This window comes from Anabrus simplex, chromosome 14 (assembly GCF_040414725.1).
Source record: "Anabrus simplex isolate iqAnaSimp1 chromosome 14, ASM4041472v1, whole genome shotgun sequence".
In the NCBI taxonomy this organism is placed as follows: domain Eukaryota; kingdom Metazoa; phylum Arthropoda; class Insecta; order Orthoptera; family Tettigoniidae; genus Anabrus; species Anabrus simplex.
In genome coordinates, this window is record NC_090278.1 from 80,267,545 (window position 1) to 80,287,542 (window position 19,998).

Sequence of the window (19,998 nt, forward strand, 5' to 3'; positions counted from 1 at the left end):
TGAAGGATGACATCACAGAAGAAGATCTGAAAGAACATCTCTCAAACAACGGTATCACTAAAGTAATTGAATGCGAACAATTACCCACTCGAGGATCAAACAAAGCGTTTAAAATAGGCATACCTATGGAAGAACGGGAAATAGTCTTTGACCCAGAATTCTGGCCAAATGGAGTAACCTACCGCACTTATCGATTTCGTAAGCAATAAAGACGAGACTCCAAGAGAATTCCAGAAGACGACAGGCAAGACATTGGATATACTACTCTGGAATGTGGAAGGGTTAAAGAGTATTGTTAATACAGCACCAGATGATATTTGGATAGGACAAGATGTAATAATAGCTACAGAAACTTTTTTGACGGAGCCTTTTGGCATCACAGGTTACTACACAGCACACTCTTTTGCTAAACCTAAAGCTTTAGGCAGACCGGAGGGAGGTGTATCCCTTATGTTCAAACACACCATAGGAAAAATTAAAGAGATAGTAAAGGAAGAAAACATGACAATCGTAAAATCCACGGACATTACAGTAGTGGGGATGTATATTACATATGGCACGTCAATAGAAGATACAGCGGAGCAGGTATTAGGGGCTATATCACAAGTGAGAACAGAAGAAAACGTAATTATTGCAGGAGATTTCAACTGCAGAATTGACAAACCAAATAACAAAACAACAACTATACTGAATATTCTACAGGAGGAAGGTTTTAAACTCATCAATAAGGCCGAAGATATAACCTATATAGCGTACAATGGAACAAGCACAATAGACTTAGTTTTTTATAGAGGAAAGAAGATCATAGTTAAAAACCAAAAAAGGAAATGGAATACCTTAAACACACTGCTCACTAAACATATCCCCATACATACCAGATTTCTACTAGTAAGAAACATAGATGAAAAGACACTTCCTGACCCACATAAAACAACAAGGAAAATAAACTTAGAAATGCTACAAAACAATACACAGGCTATAGAAAGCGCGAAGCAACACCTAAGAGACAATGATATCAATCTCACCATGACTACCATTCAAGATGCTATAATTGCAGCAACGGTACCAGCCAAAATAAGGAAATCGAAACCATGGTTTGACACTGAGTGCTACCAACACCGAAGAAAAACGTTAGATGCCCTACACAAAGCAAGACTCAAAAATTTAAAAGATGACCTAGAGGAATATGCTAGGAAGAGAAAGGAATACAAGATACTCTTGAAAAGCAAGAAATCACAATTTATAGAAAAAGAAGCACTAAGAGAAGCAGATGAAGCACGCAAGGACCCCTACATAGCACTTAGAAGAAAGGTCACCAGAACATCAGATGAAATCCAAATGGAAAGTTGGGAATGCCACTTCTCTCGAATTTTAAATAAAAGACAGACAAACAAATCACATGATAGTAGGACACCGAATGAGGAGGAAAAGGCCTCCCAAATAACAACAGAAGAGGTTGAAACAATAATCAAAAACACAAAAAACAAAAAGGCAGCAGGACCAGACGGTATTTATAATGAGATGTTAAAGGAATCAACAGGAGTGTTAATTGAAATATGGACAGAGTTATTCAATAAATGCCTCAGCTCAGGAGAAATTCCAGATAACTGGAGAAAGTCGACAATCAAAGTCCTATACAAGGGATCAGGGGATACAAATAATCCGAATTCTTACCGTGGTATAGCACTTGAAAATAACATATTTAAAATCTATACAAAGTTACTCAACAAACGTCTCACGGAGACAATAGATCCATTGATTCCAGACCAACAATTTGGCTTTAGAGAAGGAAGGTCCACCTTACAGGCCGTACGTAATCTTCTTAATGACATTGACCAAGCGCTGAGACATCCAAAAGGCAAATTCAGAACCGTCTTCATCGACTACACAAAAGCCTTTGATTTGTTGAATAGGACAAAACTCGTAGCAAAAATGGAATCCATGACAAACGGAGGAAATGAAGTTACAACAGCCATAAGAAATATACTGACCTACAACAGAATAGAAATAAAGGACGGAATAACAACTTCAAGAGAGATCCTGCAGACAAATGGGGTTCTACAGGGGGATCCCATCAGCCCCACCCTATTCAACATCGCCACCGCAGATGTCGTGAATATCTTAGAAAAATCGAATTCATTATCTTTATATATGTACGCAGACGACATGGTCATAGGTTCCTCAAACAGACTTGAATTACAAGAAGCACTAAATGACTTACATAACTGGGCAGAAGAAAATGACTTCAGTATCAATAGTAACAAAACAAAATACATGGTGTTCCGGAAAGGTGGAAGATTAGCAACAGAGGATAAAATTACTTTAGGAGAGAAAGAACTGCAGACAGTAAACTACTATAAATATCTAGGAATCACCCTACAAACAACACGCAATTCATTCAGGATACACGTAAAGGAAAGAATAACAGCTGCTATAAGAGGAATATATGACATAAAGAACATAACCAATCTATCCCTCCAGACGGCTATGATCTTATTTAATGCCAAAATATCGCCAATGCTGACCTACGGATTAGAATTGATATGGGAAAACCTATCTTTTTCAGACCTAAACTCAATGGAGAAAGTAAAAGCCCGATATCTGAAAAGAGCACTTGGAGTGGCAAGAACAACACCTTCTAGGCTTGTTTACGAATTGGCAAGAGAAACCTTCTACATCGAGGACTTACGTTACAAACTATCCCTGCCATCTACTGAGCAAGCGACAAAACTGATCCAGACAAGAGAGAAGAAGCGCGAAGAAATCCCTCTGGACTTCTATAGCACAGATGCAATGATCGACAGGAGATGGGTAAAAGAAAATCAAGAACTTAGAAATGTAATTACAAGATTGGCAGTTCATGGTTTTCACCATAAAATATGTAAAAACAAAAAGTTTCACGAACCAAACAATGAATGTGTATGTGCATTGTGTAATAACCACTGTGACAGATACCATATAACCATGTGTCCTAAACGAGAAAGATCGATCGTGGACTATAGCAAAGAGTAACTATATAGGTGCGAATTTTCCTTTTACTTCATCTATGTACATTAGTATGCAATAATAATGATAAAAATGTGTGATGCGATGTTACCTAGCAACCGTGGAGGCTTGATGGATGGTCATGAATGAGAAGCATATTATCAAGGAAATAAAAACCGTAAGATTTGCCGATGATATTGTTGTTTTATCTGAGACTGCAGAAGATCTCGAGAAGTTGCTGAATGGCATGGATGAAGTCTTGTGTAAGGTGTATAAGATGAAAATAAATAATTCCAAAACAAAAGTAATGGAGTGCAGTCGAACGAAGGCAGGTGACGCAGGAAATATTACTTTAGGAAATGAAGTCTTAAAGGAAGTAGATGAATCGTGTTACTTGGGTGGCACAATAACTAACGATGGCAGAAGTAAGGAGGTCATAAAACGCAGGCTAGCACAAGCAAGGAAGAGCTTTCTTAAGAAAAGAAATCTGCCCACTTCCAACATTGATATAGGATTAGATGTTTCTGAAGACGTTCATCTGGAGTGTGGCATTGTATAGAAGTGAAACATGGACGATAACTAGCTCGGAAAGAAAGAGAATAGACGCTTTTGAAATGTGGTGTTACAGAAGAATGCTGAAGGTAAGATGGATAGATCGAATCACGAATGGAGAGATAATTAATCGAATTGGTGAGAGGAGATCGATTTGGATAAATTTGACGAGAAGAAGAGATAGAATGACAGGACACATCTTAAGACACCCAGAACTTGTTCAGTTGGTTTTTGAAGGAAGTGTAGGCGGTAAGAACGGTAGGGGTAGACCAAAGTACGAATATGACAAGCAAATTAAAGTAGATGTAGGATGTAGTAGTTACGTAAAAATTAAAAGGGTTAGCACAGGATAGGGTGGGATGGGACTGCATCAAATCAGTCTATGGACCGATGACTCAAACAACATAACAACAACAACAACATAAACAACCTAACTACAGTGGGTGATAATGCTTGAAGCTTTTTTCAACAGAGATATGAATTACAGTCTTTAAATATATTTTCGTCCTAGGGGAAATCCGTCATCAGTTCTGAAATAAACATTTAAAATATATTTTCTTAAAGAACTCTTTGATTTAAAATGTGTGTGCTTATCATAAATACTTATTGTAATTTATTTTTACAGCACAAGGTCTGACACCATGTTCCAGAAGTAGTCCAGATTTCAACGAGTGTGCAAAAGAGGAAGCCAACAAATTCTTGCCAAAAATGGTCGAAGGTAAGGGAACATCCTACATAGTTCAGACTATGAATCAATGAATGTTGCAACCAAATAAGTAAGTTTTGGCAAATTTATAAGAGAGACACAACACGTAATTGCTGTAAACTGATCTTTTCTGCTCAAATCATGTCAATGAAATCCCTAGGTATGCGAACAAAATCCACAATTCTAGCCTTTCAGCCAAGCAACTCAATGTTGAAAACATCCTAGGGACATGAGCTACGAAATTTAGGTAAATATAATATAATAAAGTATGAGAATACATTCTTTATTTATTCCTAAAAATTACAATCCTTTCTTTAATTATCGTTATCCGATCGATTAGATTTGCAGTTTGTGTTTTCCTACCGCTACGAGGGTTAATATGAGTCAATGCATTGTTTCACTTAAGCACTACTACGAGCGCTAATGCGAGTCAATGCAGAGTTTCACTCAAGCCCTTATTACTACATTTTGTGTGGACCGTTTTAAGAAAAAAACACGAAAACCTCTGACGGTATTGAACGAAGGAACACATTATAGAAAGAATTATGTAAATAAGTTGACTAGGATTTGAATCAAGAAGGAAAGGAGTTAAGGTACAAGCGATTTAGCCTATTTTTCCGCAACTGAATTTACACCGGAAGTGATTTTCGTCTTCCGTAGTATGCGGACCCCTACATCGTCTGCTAAGATATATTTTCAACATTGAAAATTCTTACACATCTTCAGAAAAATGCGATTGAAATTCTATAGGCATATTCTCAGAATGAGTGAAGATACAGTGACTAAACGAACTCTCAACCTTGCCCTTTCATTAAAAACCAAGAACAACAGGTCCCACAACAGAACCCTGAAGTACGCCTGTTTTAACTTTGAGTGATACAATTTTTTGTTTTTCACCATCTTGTATTCGGAGAGATGCAACCACCATGTCATCGCTAAATTTCCTCTTCACTGCACTGGAGTAACTTTCTGGTTAATGCTATATAGTGAAAAAATGTAGCATTAACATATACTTTATTATTTTTTCCACAGGTATAAAGGAGATAGGTCTGCCGCCTCTGAATCCACTGACAGTGCCGAAAATTGACATCACTATACCGGGGCTAAATCTCGTGTTGACAAACGCCGAAGTTCATGGCTTGAAGGACACGAAGGTGGAGAGTTGCAAGTAAGTTCCACATATTTCAGATATTAATCTTGATATTTATATAATATGCACACCGATAAATACTCCTTCCTTTTTACGAGTCAAAGCACCGAAAGACAATATTCGGGTCATTGGTTTGATGGTCGGTGCGAGAGCTACATTCCTAGGCTCCTTCACGAAGTTCTGCGAGGAATTCCATCTGGACAATGCCTTTCTTCTACGAATTTTAATGCTCTAAAGGGATCACTCCATTGCAGTCTTACGTAATGACTTCAAAGGACCCTGATTTACAGTAGTAAATTTAATATTATTCAAACCCTCTTATTTATCATTGCACATTATCGCTAATGTGCCAAAACCGTGAACGTGTCCATTATTTCCTCTAAGAGTGGTCACGTCTCACGACCACTTATTGATATGCAAGTGTATCAGAACTATTGCGTTCATTTTCCTATGATCAGAATTTAAACATAATGGTATTTCTGTATCGGTCATGTCCACAGTACGAGGAAATGCAGTTTTTAATTTTCTGCCATGTCTGTCTGCGTGTATGTATTGAAAATGGCTGAAGAGAATTTAATGAAAACCGGTATGTAAAGTCGGGGAATGAGCAATGTACAGACAAAACTCTTATATAAATAGATTTAATCCATTCACCCTCCAGGACTCAGCGAGGAATCTCAAATACGTCATACTCTAGGAGTGGGTAAAATAATATGTTATGGAAAATACGTTCCTACAGTACGGTGCAGAATTGCGTAGCGAAGCACGGGTACATGAGCTAGTAAATAATAGTAAATAAATAGTAAATACATTAGCTTTCACCATTTTACAGCGAACAAAACTAGCGGTGATAATGTAGCAATTTGTCCTCTGACCTAGCGAATTCGGGACGTTTTTAGCAGAGTGGATTTAAAAAAATGTATATTCATCTAGGAATTTAGTGGTTTTCAAGTTATTCAAGTGGCTTAGAAATATTCTCCTTTTAAAACTCATTTCTTTCTTTCTTAATCCGTTCACCATCCAGGGTGGGTTTTCCTAACTCTACCGCTCAAGGACGGTGTCCTGGAACGTGACACATTTGGTTGGGGATGAAACTGGGGAGGAGGACTAGTACCTTGCCCATGCGGCCTCACCTGCTCAGGTGAACAGTGGCCTTGTGGGGGTGGGGTGGGAAGTCTGGAAGGGGAAGACAAGTAAGAGGAAGGAAGCGGTCATGACCGTAAGTTCGGTACCATCCCAGCATTCCGTGCTTGTCTGTTTTCCATGCAGTTGTGTTGGCCAGGCTGAACCAAACCCAAGTGATAGCAGAGAAGTAAACACATTAAATAGAGAGATGTATAATCCGCCTAGTCAATACTATGTATTAACATTTTATTTACATTTCACACTTCAGAATATATAGTAAATGTTTCGAGAATTATGTTAATTCTCTTCTTCAGCATTATAGGTTAAAATTCATATAATAGATTAGGACCTGATGACACAATGTGTCCTTAATCCAATACTCTCTTATCGAAATCAAACTGGATCATATTAAAATAATAAACTTTCCAAAGTTGAGTATATTTATGAAAATAAGTACAAATGGAACGAGATGTGAAAAGGAATAACAGTCTAAAGTACAAAAACATTGAAAGCTAGAAGGGACCATAAGTGTAGGAACTTAATGCTGAAAAAGATACATTCGGAGCTAAACGTAGCAACGATCAACAAAAATCCATAAGAATAGGTATATTATGAGTAAAGCCCGGATTTTTATGCAGTAACAGCTTAGACTGCAAACTAATTTGGTTTAGTAGGAAGTGTCGGCCACCCGCTCTTCCATAATGTAGCAAGAGTAACATAAATTATAGGGGTTCTGATGGGGTCGTACCCCTAATATTTATGCAAACCCCATAGCATAGTCGTTGTGAAGGTAGACTATACTTGCTACTCGCTTCAGTAAGTTTGCATTCTAACCTATTAATGCATAAAAATCCGGGCTCTAATTATGAGCTAGAAAAAACCTGACTGTAGGCAGTCAACATGAAATATACATAAATAGCTTAAATTAATCATTATTCTAGAGATTGAAGCTAAAATATATATTTAGAGCTAAATTGGATGATTGATCCAATAAATTAACATAATACCGCATGGGACTGCAGCCATATGGGACTTTGCCTACCAAGTGACAAGAGTGACTAAATTAATAAGCTAGAAAGATACCTCAGCCATTGGACTCGCGGTACCAAAACAGACACGAGATGAAAAGCATCATTAATCTAGGGAAAGAGCACAAGAAAAAGTACATAACAAGCTAGAATGTAATATAAATCCATAAATTTAATATCAAATATACATTAGGACCTTAAATGGATCAATATTCTCGGGAATTAACTAAATACGAACATTACGAGCTGGAATAAAATATAAATCTAGAGAGTTAACTTAAAATAAATAACATGACATGCTATACAATACATAATATAATATAATATAATATAATATAATATAATATAATATAATATAATATAATATAATATAATATAATATAATATAATACTAGCAGTTTCTCGCTGGCTCCGCCCGCAATGTACAAAACATTTTCAGTTAATGAAATAAAGCACATGAACTGCTGTGGTAATAGAATGTAATCTTATGTCAACAAAACACTTGAAAATACATCACACAAAGAAATTGAATTAAACGTTCCTTGGAACAACACTACGCGCCGAACTGTTAAAAAGTCCTTCAAAGATCTTCGTCATGGAGACAAATGTACTCATAACTTTTCTCATAATCTACCAATTTAAGTACTTATTACCTCGAAATAAAGGGCTATATCCACTGAGTGTTTTTAGACCAAAATGAACTGCGTACCTCAATTAGAACGAAAGATATGATTGCTTCAATGAGAAAAAATGTTGAAGAAATGAGACGTCAAATTGAATGTGCACTCATAACTTTCCTCAAAATCAACCAATTTGAATAGTTAAGAGCTGAAATGAAAGAACTTGAACACTGAGTGTTCTTAGGCCAAAATGAACTCCGTACCTCAATTATAACCAAAAATATGATTGCTTCAAAGAGACAAAAATTGAAAAATCAAGTAATTTGAGGAAGGCGGAAGTTAAGTGATTTATAGTACCTGATGACAAATCTGTGCATGAATACCTTTCAGTTTAAAAAATGAACGAAATCGACAATAGAATGGCCAGACTGACGGACTTTAGTTTTCATAACTTTTTTAAAAATATATAGATAATATAATATAATATAATATAATATAATATAATATAATATAATATAATATAATATAATATAATACTGGCCATTATGGTCAAGATTATTAATTAGTAATAAGCGAACACAGGTCGCCTCTGTGGTGTAGTGGTTAGCGTGATTAGCTGCCACCCCCGGAGGTCCGGGTTCGATTCCCGGCTCTGCCACGTAATTTGAAAAGTGGTATGAGGGCTGGAACGGGGTCCACTCAGCCTCGGGAGGTCAACTGAGTAGAGGTGGGTTCGATTCCCACCTCAGCCATCCTGGAAGTGGTTTTCCGTGGTTTCCCACTTCTCCTCCAGGCGAATGCCGGGATGGTACCTAACTTAAGGCCACGGCCGCTTCCTTCCCTCTTCCTTACCTATCCCTTCCAATCTTCCCATCCCTCCACAAGGCCCCTGTTCAGCATAGCAGGTGAGGCCGCCTGGGCGAGGTACTGGTCATTCTCCCCAGTTGTATCCCCGACCAAGAGTCTGAAGCTCCAGGACACTGCCCTTGAGGCGGTAGAGGTGGGATACCTCGCTGTGTCTGAGGGAAAAGCCGACCCTGGAGGGTAAACAGATGATGATGATGATGAATAAGCGAACACATGGTTACTCTTTAAACTAATGTGTGATTACGGTGAATGTCGCTACATTACTTTCTTAAAATTTACCCATCAACGCAGTAATTAAAACTGAGAGGACTTTTCCTATTTTTGAAACTCACAACCTGACTTTTAACCCCGTTTATTATCATACCATTGCCTGCTGTCCATCTCACAACACTATCGAGGTCATTTTGCAGTTGCTCACAATCTTGTTACTTATTTATTACTCTGTACAGGATAACATCATCTGCAAAAAGCCTTACCTCTGATTCCACTTCTTTAGGGTTTGTAGTAAGGATTTGCTGCATGTGGTACATTTTCCTACTTTCCTAGACTTGAGAGTACTTTGGACTGTTCACTTCATACGGATAGCTGTACTGCTGTTCATGTAAGCATTTGCCAACTTTTCAGCTAGTTTTTGCAGAAACTGTGATTTTGCTATTTTCCCTCATGTTTTTCTTCGTATGGAATCCAAGCATTTACTGCAGTCGGATGTAACGTGTTCTGAAAAGTGTGAACTGGCCACCAGCCTTGTTCCTCTTGTGGTTGAGTATTTGCGGGCCATCTGGTCCACTACATCGACACCAGACTTTGCCTCGTAGTAACATGTCACTGGGGAGTGTTTTCTTCTCATTGTGAGAGACGTCCTCGTCTGGGTGGACTGTGCTAAGAAGCACCACATTCATCCTCAGTATGGGTCATATCATCATTCTTGTAGATTTTTGTTGAGCAATAATGAACTAAGCCAATGCAGGGTTAGGTTCTACATCCTGATTGCCTACTATTGTAAGTAACATGAGAAAGGGTATGATTTGTACGCATATTTCTCTAGGAGTCAAAATGACTCCATTGGTCCTCTAAGGTAAATTCGAAGCTTAGAAGAGTAGTTCTTAATTAAAGGAAATATACAAATGCTGAAGAGTAACCGAAAATATTTTTTGAATGCGGAAAATTAAGGGCTACAGCAAACTAAGAAAATGACTCAGAAGTTCTTGTGTTAATACATTTACCGTCGAGGGTTGGCTATTTACTCTGACTGAGCGAGGGATCGCACCTCCGCTGCCCCAACGGCAATGACCTGTAGCGTGAGACTTCGGCTCGGAGATACAACTAGGCAGAACTGGGCGGTCTCACCTGCTACGCTGAACATTGGCTTTGTGAGAGATGGAGGATAGGAAGGCATAGACAAGGAAGAGGAAAGGAAGTGGCTGTGGCCTTGAGTTAGATACCATCCGGGCATTTGTCTGGAGACGAGGTCGGAAACCACGGAAAACCCCTTCGAGGATGGCTGAGGTGGGAATCGAACCAGTCTCTACATAGTTGACCTCCCGAAGCTGAGTGGAAACCGTTTCAGCCCTCGTACCACTTTTCAAATTTTGTGGCAGAGCCGGGAATCGAAGCGAGATTTCCGGGGGAAGCAGCTAGTCATACTAACCACTACATCACAGAGGCGGACACATACAACAGACTGTTGTATGTGTCCGCCTCTGTGATGTAGTGGTTAGTGTGATTAGCTGCACCCCCGCAGGTCCGGGTTCGATTCCCACCTCAGCAATCCTGGAACTGGTTTTCCGTTGTTTCCCACTTCTCCTCCAGGCAAATGCCGGGATGGCACTTAACTTAAGGCCACGGCCACTTCCTTCCCTCTTCCTTGTCTATCCCTGCCAATCTTCCCATCCCCCCGCAAGGCCCTTGTTCAGCATAGAAGGTGAGGCTGCCTGGGCGAGGTACTGGTCATCCTCCCCAGTTGTATACCCTGACCCAGAGTCTGAAGCTCCAGGACACTGCCCTTGAGGCGGTAGAGGAGGGATCCCTCGCTGAGTCCGAGGAAAAACCAACCCTGGAGAGTAAACAGATTAAGAAAGGAAGAAAGAAAATTCTGTGCGAAAATGGAATTTTATGTTTAATAATAATAAGGTTATTGGCTTAACGTCCCACTGACTACGTTTACGGTTTTCAGAGACGCCGAGGTGCCGAAATTTAGTCCCGCAGGAGTTCTTTTACATGCCAGTAAATCTACCAACACGAGGCTGACGTATTTGAACACTTTTAAATACCACCGGACTGAGCAAGGATCGAACCTGCCATGTTAGGGCCAGATGGCCTGCGCCTCAACCGTCTGAGCCACTCAGCCCGGCGAATTTATGTGTAGTTCTCAATTAACTAACTAACCGCGTAACCCCATGGCACTACAGCCCTGAAGCGCCTTGGCCTACCAAGTGACCGCTGCTCAAGCCGAAGGCCTGCAAATTACGATGTGTCGTGCGGTGAGCACGACGAATCATCTCCGCCGTTATTCTTGCCTTTCTAGACCGGGGTCGCTATCTCAACTTCAGATAGCTCCTCAATTGTAATCACATAGGCTGAGTGGACCTCAGACCAGCCCTCAGATCCAGGTAAAAATCCCTGACCTGGCCTGGAATCGAACCCCTGGCTTCTGGGTGAGAGGCAGGCACGCTACCCCTACATGTCGGGGCAATCTCTCAATTAACTAACACACTATTTTCTTACAAGATCTAAAACACAGTGCCCTATATCTTTAGAATCCCACGAACCGACACTGCTCCTTAAAAAAAGGTTGAAAATAAAATTCAGTTTCCCTCAGAAGTTATGATAATTGTAGGTAACATAGTTCTCGAAGGGATACTAAACAACACGTCCAGCAACGTTAAGTTATTGTTCTTCCTGTCAGATGGTGCAAGGTGCTAGTTGGCTCTTTACCGTTTATAGTTCTGTAACTCGTCAGAAGATGGAGAAACCAACGAATAACATCAAAGATAGACTTTCAAAAGGTAGCACAAACTCAAGTCTTCACATCTGCTATCAGTATTTAGAATATATCGCGTTACATAATACATATTAATATAGAGGTGTACCTGCTTAATTGTATTCTTCAAATTAAAGGGCTAAAATACATTCAATAATACATAGGTTTATACATCATTCCTTTCTTGTAGATGTATTTAAGATTTTTGTATAACCGGTATGTTAAAACAGTATTAGATATTCGACATTGTTTGAGATGGTCTTCAAGGACTGCTAGAAGAGTAGTTCTTAATTAAAATGAATATACAAGGTGTTGTTGTTATCCTCCCATTAAATGTTGAAGAGTAACTGAAAGGATTTTTTGAATGCGGAAAATCAAGGGCTACAGCAAACTAAGTAGAGATGGGCACTATCGCCTGAAAACCGCTATCGATTAGTCGGGCGATAGTCCCTTCGAACTATCGACTTAATAGTCGAATGTTTTCAGTCGAACAAAAGTACTCATTACTTCCTGTCGAGAAGACTGAACAGTCGAATGAAAGTATTCATATAAGGCAAGTAGTCAGTCCATGAAAAACATTCGAATGTTTCCAGTCGAAAATCTCCGTATCAAAAGTGGAGAGTCGTACTTTTACGAATTCGACTCATTTTAACGTAATTTACCAATAATTAGAAATCACTTCTATAGACACCCATTAAAATCCGATTTACGCACTCGTTAGTACACGGGGCTAATAGATAGAGAGATGCCCTTAATACGAACCAACATCATACGAATGGCCTTTCTTGGTGCTAAATGGACAGTGAAACGTAGAAAGACGACAATGAGGCTCTATTCCCGAACAATGCTAACAATAATAATATGTAAAACGCGTTGCTGTAGTACACAATCAAGATATACTCTATAAATGAGAACAGCCAAACACAAAATACCGTATTTTCTAGATTATTATTATAGTTATTCAGATTATTATTATTATTATTATTATTATTATTATTATTATTATTATTATTATTATAGTTATGCCTTATGTATGAATAGGGCTTAACGTGATTAACATAAACAAATATGCAACGAAATAAAGAGCATATAAACGACAAGAGAAAATCGCCATATATAGTAGGTACGTACATATGAAGTTAACATAATTATATATTACATATCCGAAGTGATCATAAACCGATAGTTCTATTCGCTTCCATGTCGCTGTGACTTGAGTGCGACTGAATTCAGTCGACTTGTTTTGTGCTGACTGGACAGTGAAACGTGGAGAGATGCGTGGCGGGAATGCGACTGAATTCAGTCGACTTGTTTTTTAAAGTAGTCGACTATTACGATAGTTTAAAGTATCGACTAGTTCGATAGTTATCAGTCGATAGTGCCCATCTCTAAAACTAAGAAAATGACTCAGAAGTTCTTGTGTTAATGCGTTTACCGTCCAGGGTTGGCTTTTCACTCTGACTGAGCGACGGATCCCATCTCCGCCGCCCCAACGGCAATGTCCTGTAGCGTGAGTGGATTAAGATATGAACATCAATATCACAAAAACCAAGTTCATTGTATATAACACAAGGAACCATGACAAAGGTGCCTCAATTTCATTAAATAATCAAAACTTTTTACGAGTAAGTCAGTTCTCATACCTTGTGAGCACCATAACAGACTATCTGGACCCTGAAAAAGAGATCAGACGCCGTATTGAGTTTTTAGATCATTTTTCCAAAAGATGAGGTCATTCTTTTGTGATGTTCATCTAAACCTCAAACTCAGGCAAAAGCTGTTGAGATGTTAAGCCTGGTCAACACTGCTTTGTGGAGTAGACAGCTGGACTCTCAAAGCTTCCTCCATGAACAGATAAGAAGCCTTTGAAATGTGGTTACACAGGAAAATGTTCAAAATAGCCTGGACAGATTTTGTAACCAGTAAGGAAGTGTTAATGTGAACTAGAGCTGAGTGAGGGCTGGCAAACATCATAACAGCTAGGAAAACAGCTTATTTAGGCCGTGTTCTACGAGGTAGAAGGTACGGCCTTCTACATCTCATATTACAAGTGAGGAGTTGGTAGACCACCAAAACATCAAAGACCGGACTTCCATCAACAACACTGAAGAACTCTTTAGACAGCTAAAGAAGGAGTGCTTTCTCCAGGCTGATCGCTCACCTCTGGGAGACCGGATGTAGTACTTGAAGAAGAAGAGACGTTAAATACAATACAAATGTTTCTACTTCATCACCACAGTCTAACATACGAAGTCGCGAAGTTCCTGAGTGAGGAAATGATATCCTGTTGACAGGCAGAACGACGCCAGCGCTAGCAGCGGCCAGCAAGTTACAACTGTCAGGAGTTTCTCTACCCAACAACTGACTGTACCTTCTGAACTAAAAGGTACATTTTAACCGCATGAACAATCGAAAAATTTAAAAAGCAGTCTGCATCTATGTTGTAGTGCTTGGTGTGATTAGCTGCAACCCCCGGACGCTCTAGTTCAATTTCCGGCACCACCACGAAATTTGTAAAGTCGTACGAGGACTGGAATGGGGTCCAGTCAGCCTCGGGAGGTCAACTGAGTAGAGGAGGGTTCGATTCCCAACTCAGCCATCCTCGAAGTGGTTTCCCTCTTCTTCTCCACGCAAATACCGGGATGGTACCTAACATAAGGCCATGGCGGCATCCTTCCTTCTTCCTTACCTATCCCTTCCAAACACCCCCCCCCCCCCCGCCACCCGCACACAAGGCCCCTGTCCAGCTTAAAAGGTGAGGCTGCCTGGGGGAGGTATTTGTCCTCCTCCCCAGTTGTATCCACGGCCCAATGCCTCACGCTCCAGGACACTGCCCTTGAGGCGGTAGAGGTGGGATCACTCACTCAGTCCGAGGGAAAAATCAACCCTAGAGAGTAAACAGATTAAGAAGCACCTTGAAAACTAGGGGTGTGAAGGGGGACCGAACCCACTAACTCGAGCTCGATAGCTGCAGTCGCTTAAGTGCGGCCAGTATCCAGTAATCGGGAGATAGTGGGCTCGAGTCCCACTGTCGGCAGCCTTGAAGATGGTTTTCCGTGGTTTCCCATTTTCACACCAGGCAAATGCCGGGGCTGTACCATAATTAAGGCCACGGCCGCTTCCTTCCAACTCCTAGGCCTTTCCTATCCCATCGTCGCCATAATACCCATCTGTGTCAGTGCGACGTAAAGCAAATAGAAAAAAAAGGGAACCCACTAACTTGGACACAAAAGGCCAGCGCTCTTAGCTACTAGGCCCGGCTGTTCAGGACACCAGTTAAACTTCGTTATTGTATGGAATATGAATCACAATACTGACCTTTTGAGAAAGTGTTGTAACCGAGCTCGATAGATGCTTAAGTGGGGCCAGTATCCAGTAATCGGGAGATAATGGGTTCGAACCCCACTGTCGGCAGCCCTGAAGATGGTTTTCCGTGGTTTCCCACTTTCACACCAGGCAAATGCTGGGGCTGTACCTTAAATAGGGCCGCGGCCAGTTCCTTCCCATTCCCAGGCTTTTCCGATCCCATCGTCACCATAAGACATATCTGTGTCGGTGCGACGTAAAGCAAATAGCAAAAAATTGTAGAAAGTGTTGTAAACTCTCAAGGTCTAGTTTGGCGACCTTAACGTTAACCGTGAAATATTTTTGTTTTCTTTAGAGGCTAATTTGAACATTTGTATGAATGAGTGAAAAGGAAACCATTTAAAAAAACCGGTTCTGAACTCGTCATTAGAATGAATTGCACGTTCTATAACCTTCCTTTAGAAGGATTTTGTATTCCCGGTTTTTGCAGTCAAGTATGAAGTACGCAAAAAGCCCACAGGCATTCTAAACTCGTTTGGAATCTGAAGTGCTTGGCACTGTATAACATAGAGGCCATGAAAACATGATCCTAATCATACATCACGTGTGGCAGTTCTCAGAATATAGCAGGCTGTGCATCGTAAACAATGCCAGTTGCTATGTTGTTGATGGATACAATATTTTTTCATCTGGCGCCAATGATTACATTAAATAATTTTAACTTAATTTATTGAATTCTACAGAATTTTCATCCTTATTATTATTATTATTATTATTATTATTATTATTATTATTATTATTATTATTCTACATCGTTATGCCCTACTCAGGAGCACGGTTGAACTTGCTTAGCTGATGTATTGGCCTTCTTTTCCTCCCAAAATCTCTTCATCCTCTCGCTGAGCTTTCCATCTTCGTTCTTCTGTCCAAGTTATAGTCGCTCTGGTGTTGGGTTTGTCTTCAAAGTGGTGATTGTCGATTTTGGTTCTGAATTTACATCTGTCCTGTACAATGTCTTCTGAGATGTTGATTTCCTCGAGATCTGTTTCAATTTCACGAAGCCAGCTATTCTTGGTTTTAGACGAAAGGGCCAGGTTGAAAATTCTTTTAGTTAGCCTGTTAGTGTTCATTCTGATAATGTGTCCATAAAATTTTAATCGTCTTTTCCGAAAAGTGTGAGATTTTTTTTCAGAATGACAATATATTTCCTGGGATGATTTATTTCTCCATATTCCATCTATACAAACTGGGCCAAAAAATTTTCGTAAAATTTTCCTTTCTTGTTTCTCAATGTTTTTGGTTAAAGATCCACCACCAATGATTAAAGTTTCTGAGGCATATAACGCTTCAGGTTTGATCACTGTATTATAATGTCTAAGTTTTGCATTCCGAGATATTGATTTTTTAGTATACCTGTTCCAAGTGATCCTGTATCCTTTCTGTAATTTGGAAATTCTTTATTTGGTTCGCGGTTTAAACCAGAGGGCTGAATAATTTCTCCCAAATATTTAAATTGGTTCACTTGAACAATTTTGCCAAATTATTATTATTATTATTATTATTATTATTATTATTATTATTATTATTATTATTTAGTCAGTTTACCCTCCAGTGTTTGTTTCCAGTGTTGAAAACGTGAAATTAAGCAATTTCCTCATTTGTGCCGGAAGTTGAAAGCATAAAGGGCCCGGAATTACTTCAAATTGTGAGTCTTGAATAGATCTATCAACTAAAAGAGAACCAAATTTCAAAAATCACTCCTGGCCTAAATGCAGTTCCGGAAAAACCGCTAGCTTCCTTACTCGTTTTCTTTTTTATTTGAATCCTAGCCAAATGAACTTATTTACATAATCATTTCTGTAATGAGTTCCTTTGTTCAATACCTTCAGGCGTTTTCTGATTTTTGAAAAATATCCACGCCGAATGTGGTTATAAAGGCATAAGTGAAACTCTGCATTAAGTCACATTAGCGCTCGTAGCGGTAGAAAAAGGCAAACTGCTAATTTAATCGACCGGATAACGATTAAGAAGGGGATTTTAATTTTTAGTAATACATTAAGAATATATTCTCATACATTTTAATATTTTATTTACCTAAAATTCGTAGCTCATATCCCTAGGATATTTTCAACATTGGCTTGCTTGGCTGAAAGGCTAGAACTGTGGATTTTCCCCCGGACTCAGCGGGGGACCCCACGCCTGACATCTCAAGTGCAGTGTGTTGGAGCGTGAGACAACAGGGGAGGAGGACCAGTTCCTCGCCCAGTTGGCCTCAGCAGGCTCAACAGAGGCTTTGTGGGGGAGATGGGATGATTGGGAGGGATAGGGAAGGAAGAGGGACGGAGGCGGCCGGGGCCGTAAGTTAGGTACCATGCCGGCATGTGTATGGAGGAGAAGTGAGAAAGAAACCTTGGAAAACCACATCGAGGAAGGCTGAGGTGGGAATCGAACCCCCCTCTACTCACGTGACCTCCCGAGGCTAAGTGGACCTTGCTCCAGCCTTCGTACCACTTTTCAAATTTCGTGGCAGAGCCGGGAATCGAACCGGGGTCTCCGGAGGTGGCAGCTTATCACGCTAACCACTACACCGCAGAGGCAGGCACAAGATATTTGTTACTGAGGAAAATATTTTTTGCCAAGATTTTCTTTTTTATTTATTTTACCAAAACAGATAGTTCTTACCTGCTATGCCGAACAGGGGCCTTGTGGGGGATGGGAAGATCGGAAGCGATATACAAGAAAGAGAGAAGGAAGCAGCCGTGGCCTTAAGTTTGGTACCATCCCGGCATTTGCCAACAGGAACCACGGAAAACCACTTCGAGGATGTCTGAGGAGGATACTAAACCCCCTCTACTCAGTTGACCTCCCGAGGTTGGTATGGGATAGGAAAGGGCGAGGATTAACAGTAGGAAGGAAGCGGCCATGACCTTAATTAAGGTACAGCTCCAGCATTTGCCTAGAGCCAAAAAGGGAAACCACAGAACGCCATTTTCCGGGGTGCCGATAATGGGACTCAAACCCACTATCTCCCGAATGCAAGCTCACAGCTGCGCGCCTCTAACTGCACGGCCAACCCGCTCAGTCTTCAAGACTATTGTGTGTACTACCACACACCTGTGGGGCCGCGGGTGCGAACTGTGTCGCACATGTGGATTTGGCTCTGTTTTACGGCCGGATTCCCTTCCTGACCCCAACCCTATATGGAGGGATGAAATTACTACTGCGTGTTTCTGTGGTGGTTGGTAGTGTAGTGAGTTGTCTGAATATGAAGAGGAAAGTGTTGGGACAAACACAAACACCCAGTCCCCGGGCCAGAAGAATTAATCAGAAACGATAAAATCCTCGACCCTGCCGGAAATCGAACCCGGGACCCTCTGAACCGAAGGCCTCAACGCTGACCATTCAGGCAATGAGCCAGACACATGCTATCCTCCCATCCGCACAAAAATCCTTGACCTGTCCTGGAATAGTTCACGGGACCTTGGGCTCAACTGCTTGTCCGCAGTTGTCACAGAAAATAGCCGGCTAAACGTGACGCCAACTCACCTTGGAGAGCAGATGAAGTGCACTGTGTGCGGGAAGGCTATTTCCTGTAAAGTAAGGTAATACTAACTTTACACGTTCAAAGATCTGTAAACAAAGGCTGCAGTGTTCCTGACGAGTCGTTCACCTCGTCCTTGTCATTGAGGCAATGTGTGTCACGGCCTCCTATTTTAATATTCAAATAAAACTCGAATAAAGGCCAGAAAATTAACTTTCCATTAGAGTTACAAGATTACAGTCGAAAATGGAGGTAAGATTTCATTCCTTTCGATCTCTCGATAATATTCAATGTGTAGTTGAAGCACGGAAAGCATCGAGAAATAATGAATTGTATCGTATGAACACAGTGGTGTAAAGATAGGGCAGGCGTGGGACTCAAGAGTTACACACACCTCTCCGCAAAATAAATAAATAAATAAATAAATAAATAAATAAATAAATAAATAAATAAATAAATAAATAAATAAATAAATAAAATAATAAATAAATAAATAAATAAATAAAACAGAATTTCTGACCAACATCAGAGAAGCACCCAACTTCATTTCTTTGGAGAACAAAATAATACACAAGGCCAACTCATTCAAATATCTTGGAGAATGGATAACCCCCAAATGTTAATGAGGATCTTGCAATGAAGAGTAGATGCACTAAATTAGAAAGAGCCTATCGTCTTTCTAAGAACATATACAAGTCTAAATCCCTCTCCTTGAATCTTAAACTTAGACACTACAACACCGTAGTAAGACCATCTGTACTGTACGCCTCAGAATGCCTAAACATGACCCGGAAAGGACAACTCAGAAAACTGGAACTGAAAGAGCGAAAGATCCTCAGAAGGATTATGGGTTCCATTAAAGAAGGAGAAGGTTACAGAATCGGGCACAACAAGGAACTGTACAGTAAAATAGAGAGCATTATAACAGCTATGAGGAAGAGAAGACTAATGTTCTATGGTCACGTAGTCAGGATGGACAGCCAGAGACTCACTTCAAGGATCTTCAACACTGTATCTAGAGGGAAAGCAACCAATGCCAAATGGACGAATTTAGTGCGGAGAGATCTACAATACCTTAACATTGATCACATTGACATTTACAACCGAGATAAGTTCAGAAAGTTAGTCAAGACATCTG

At 40.1% G+C, this 19,998-nt stretch overlaps 1 protein-coding gene across 1 annotated transcript in view; it reads left to right on the plus strand.

Moving 5' to 3' along the window:
• Positions 1-19,998, plus strand: part of LOC137503012 (circadian clock-controlled protein daywake-like) — a 73,679-nt gene that overhangs the window by 9,107 nt on the left and 44,574 nt on the right. The window contains exons 2-3 of the mRNA XM_068230361.1: positions 4,163-4,255; positions 5,276-5,411. Coding sequence (XP_068086462.1) covers positions 4,163-4,255; positions 5,276-5,411 — 229 coding nt within the window. The remainder of the gene's footprint in view (positions 1-4,162; positions 4,256-5,275; positions 5,412-19,998) is intronic.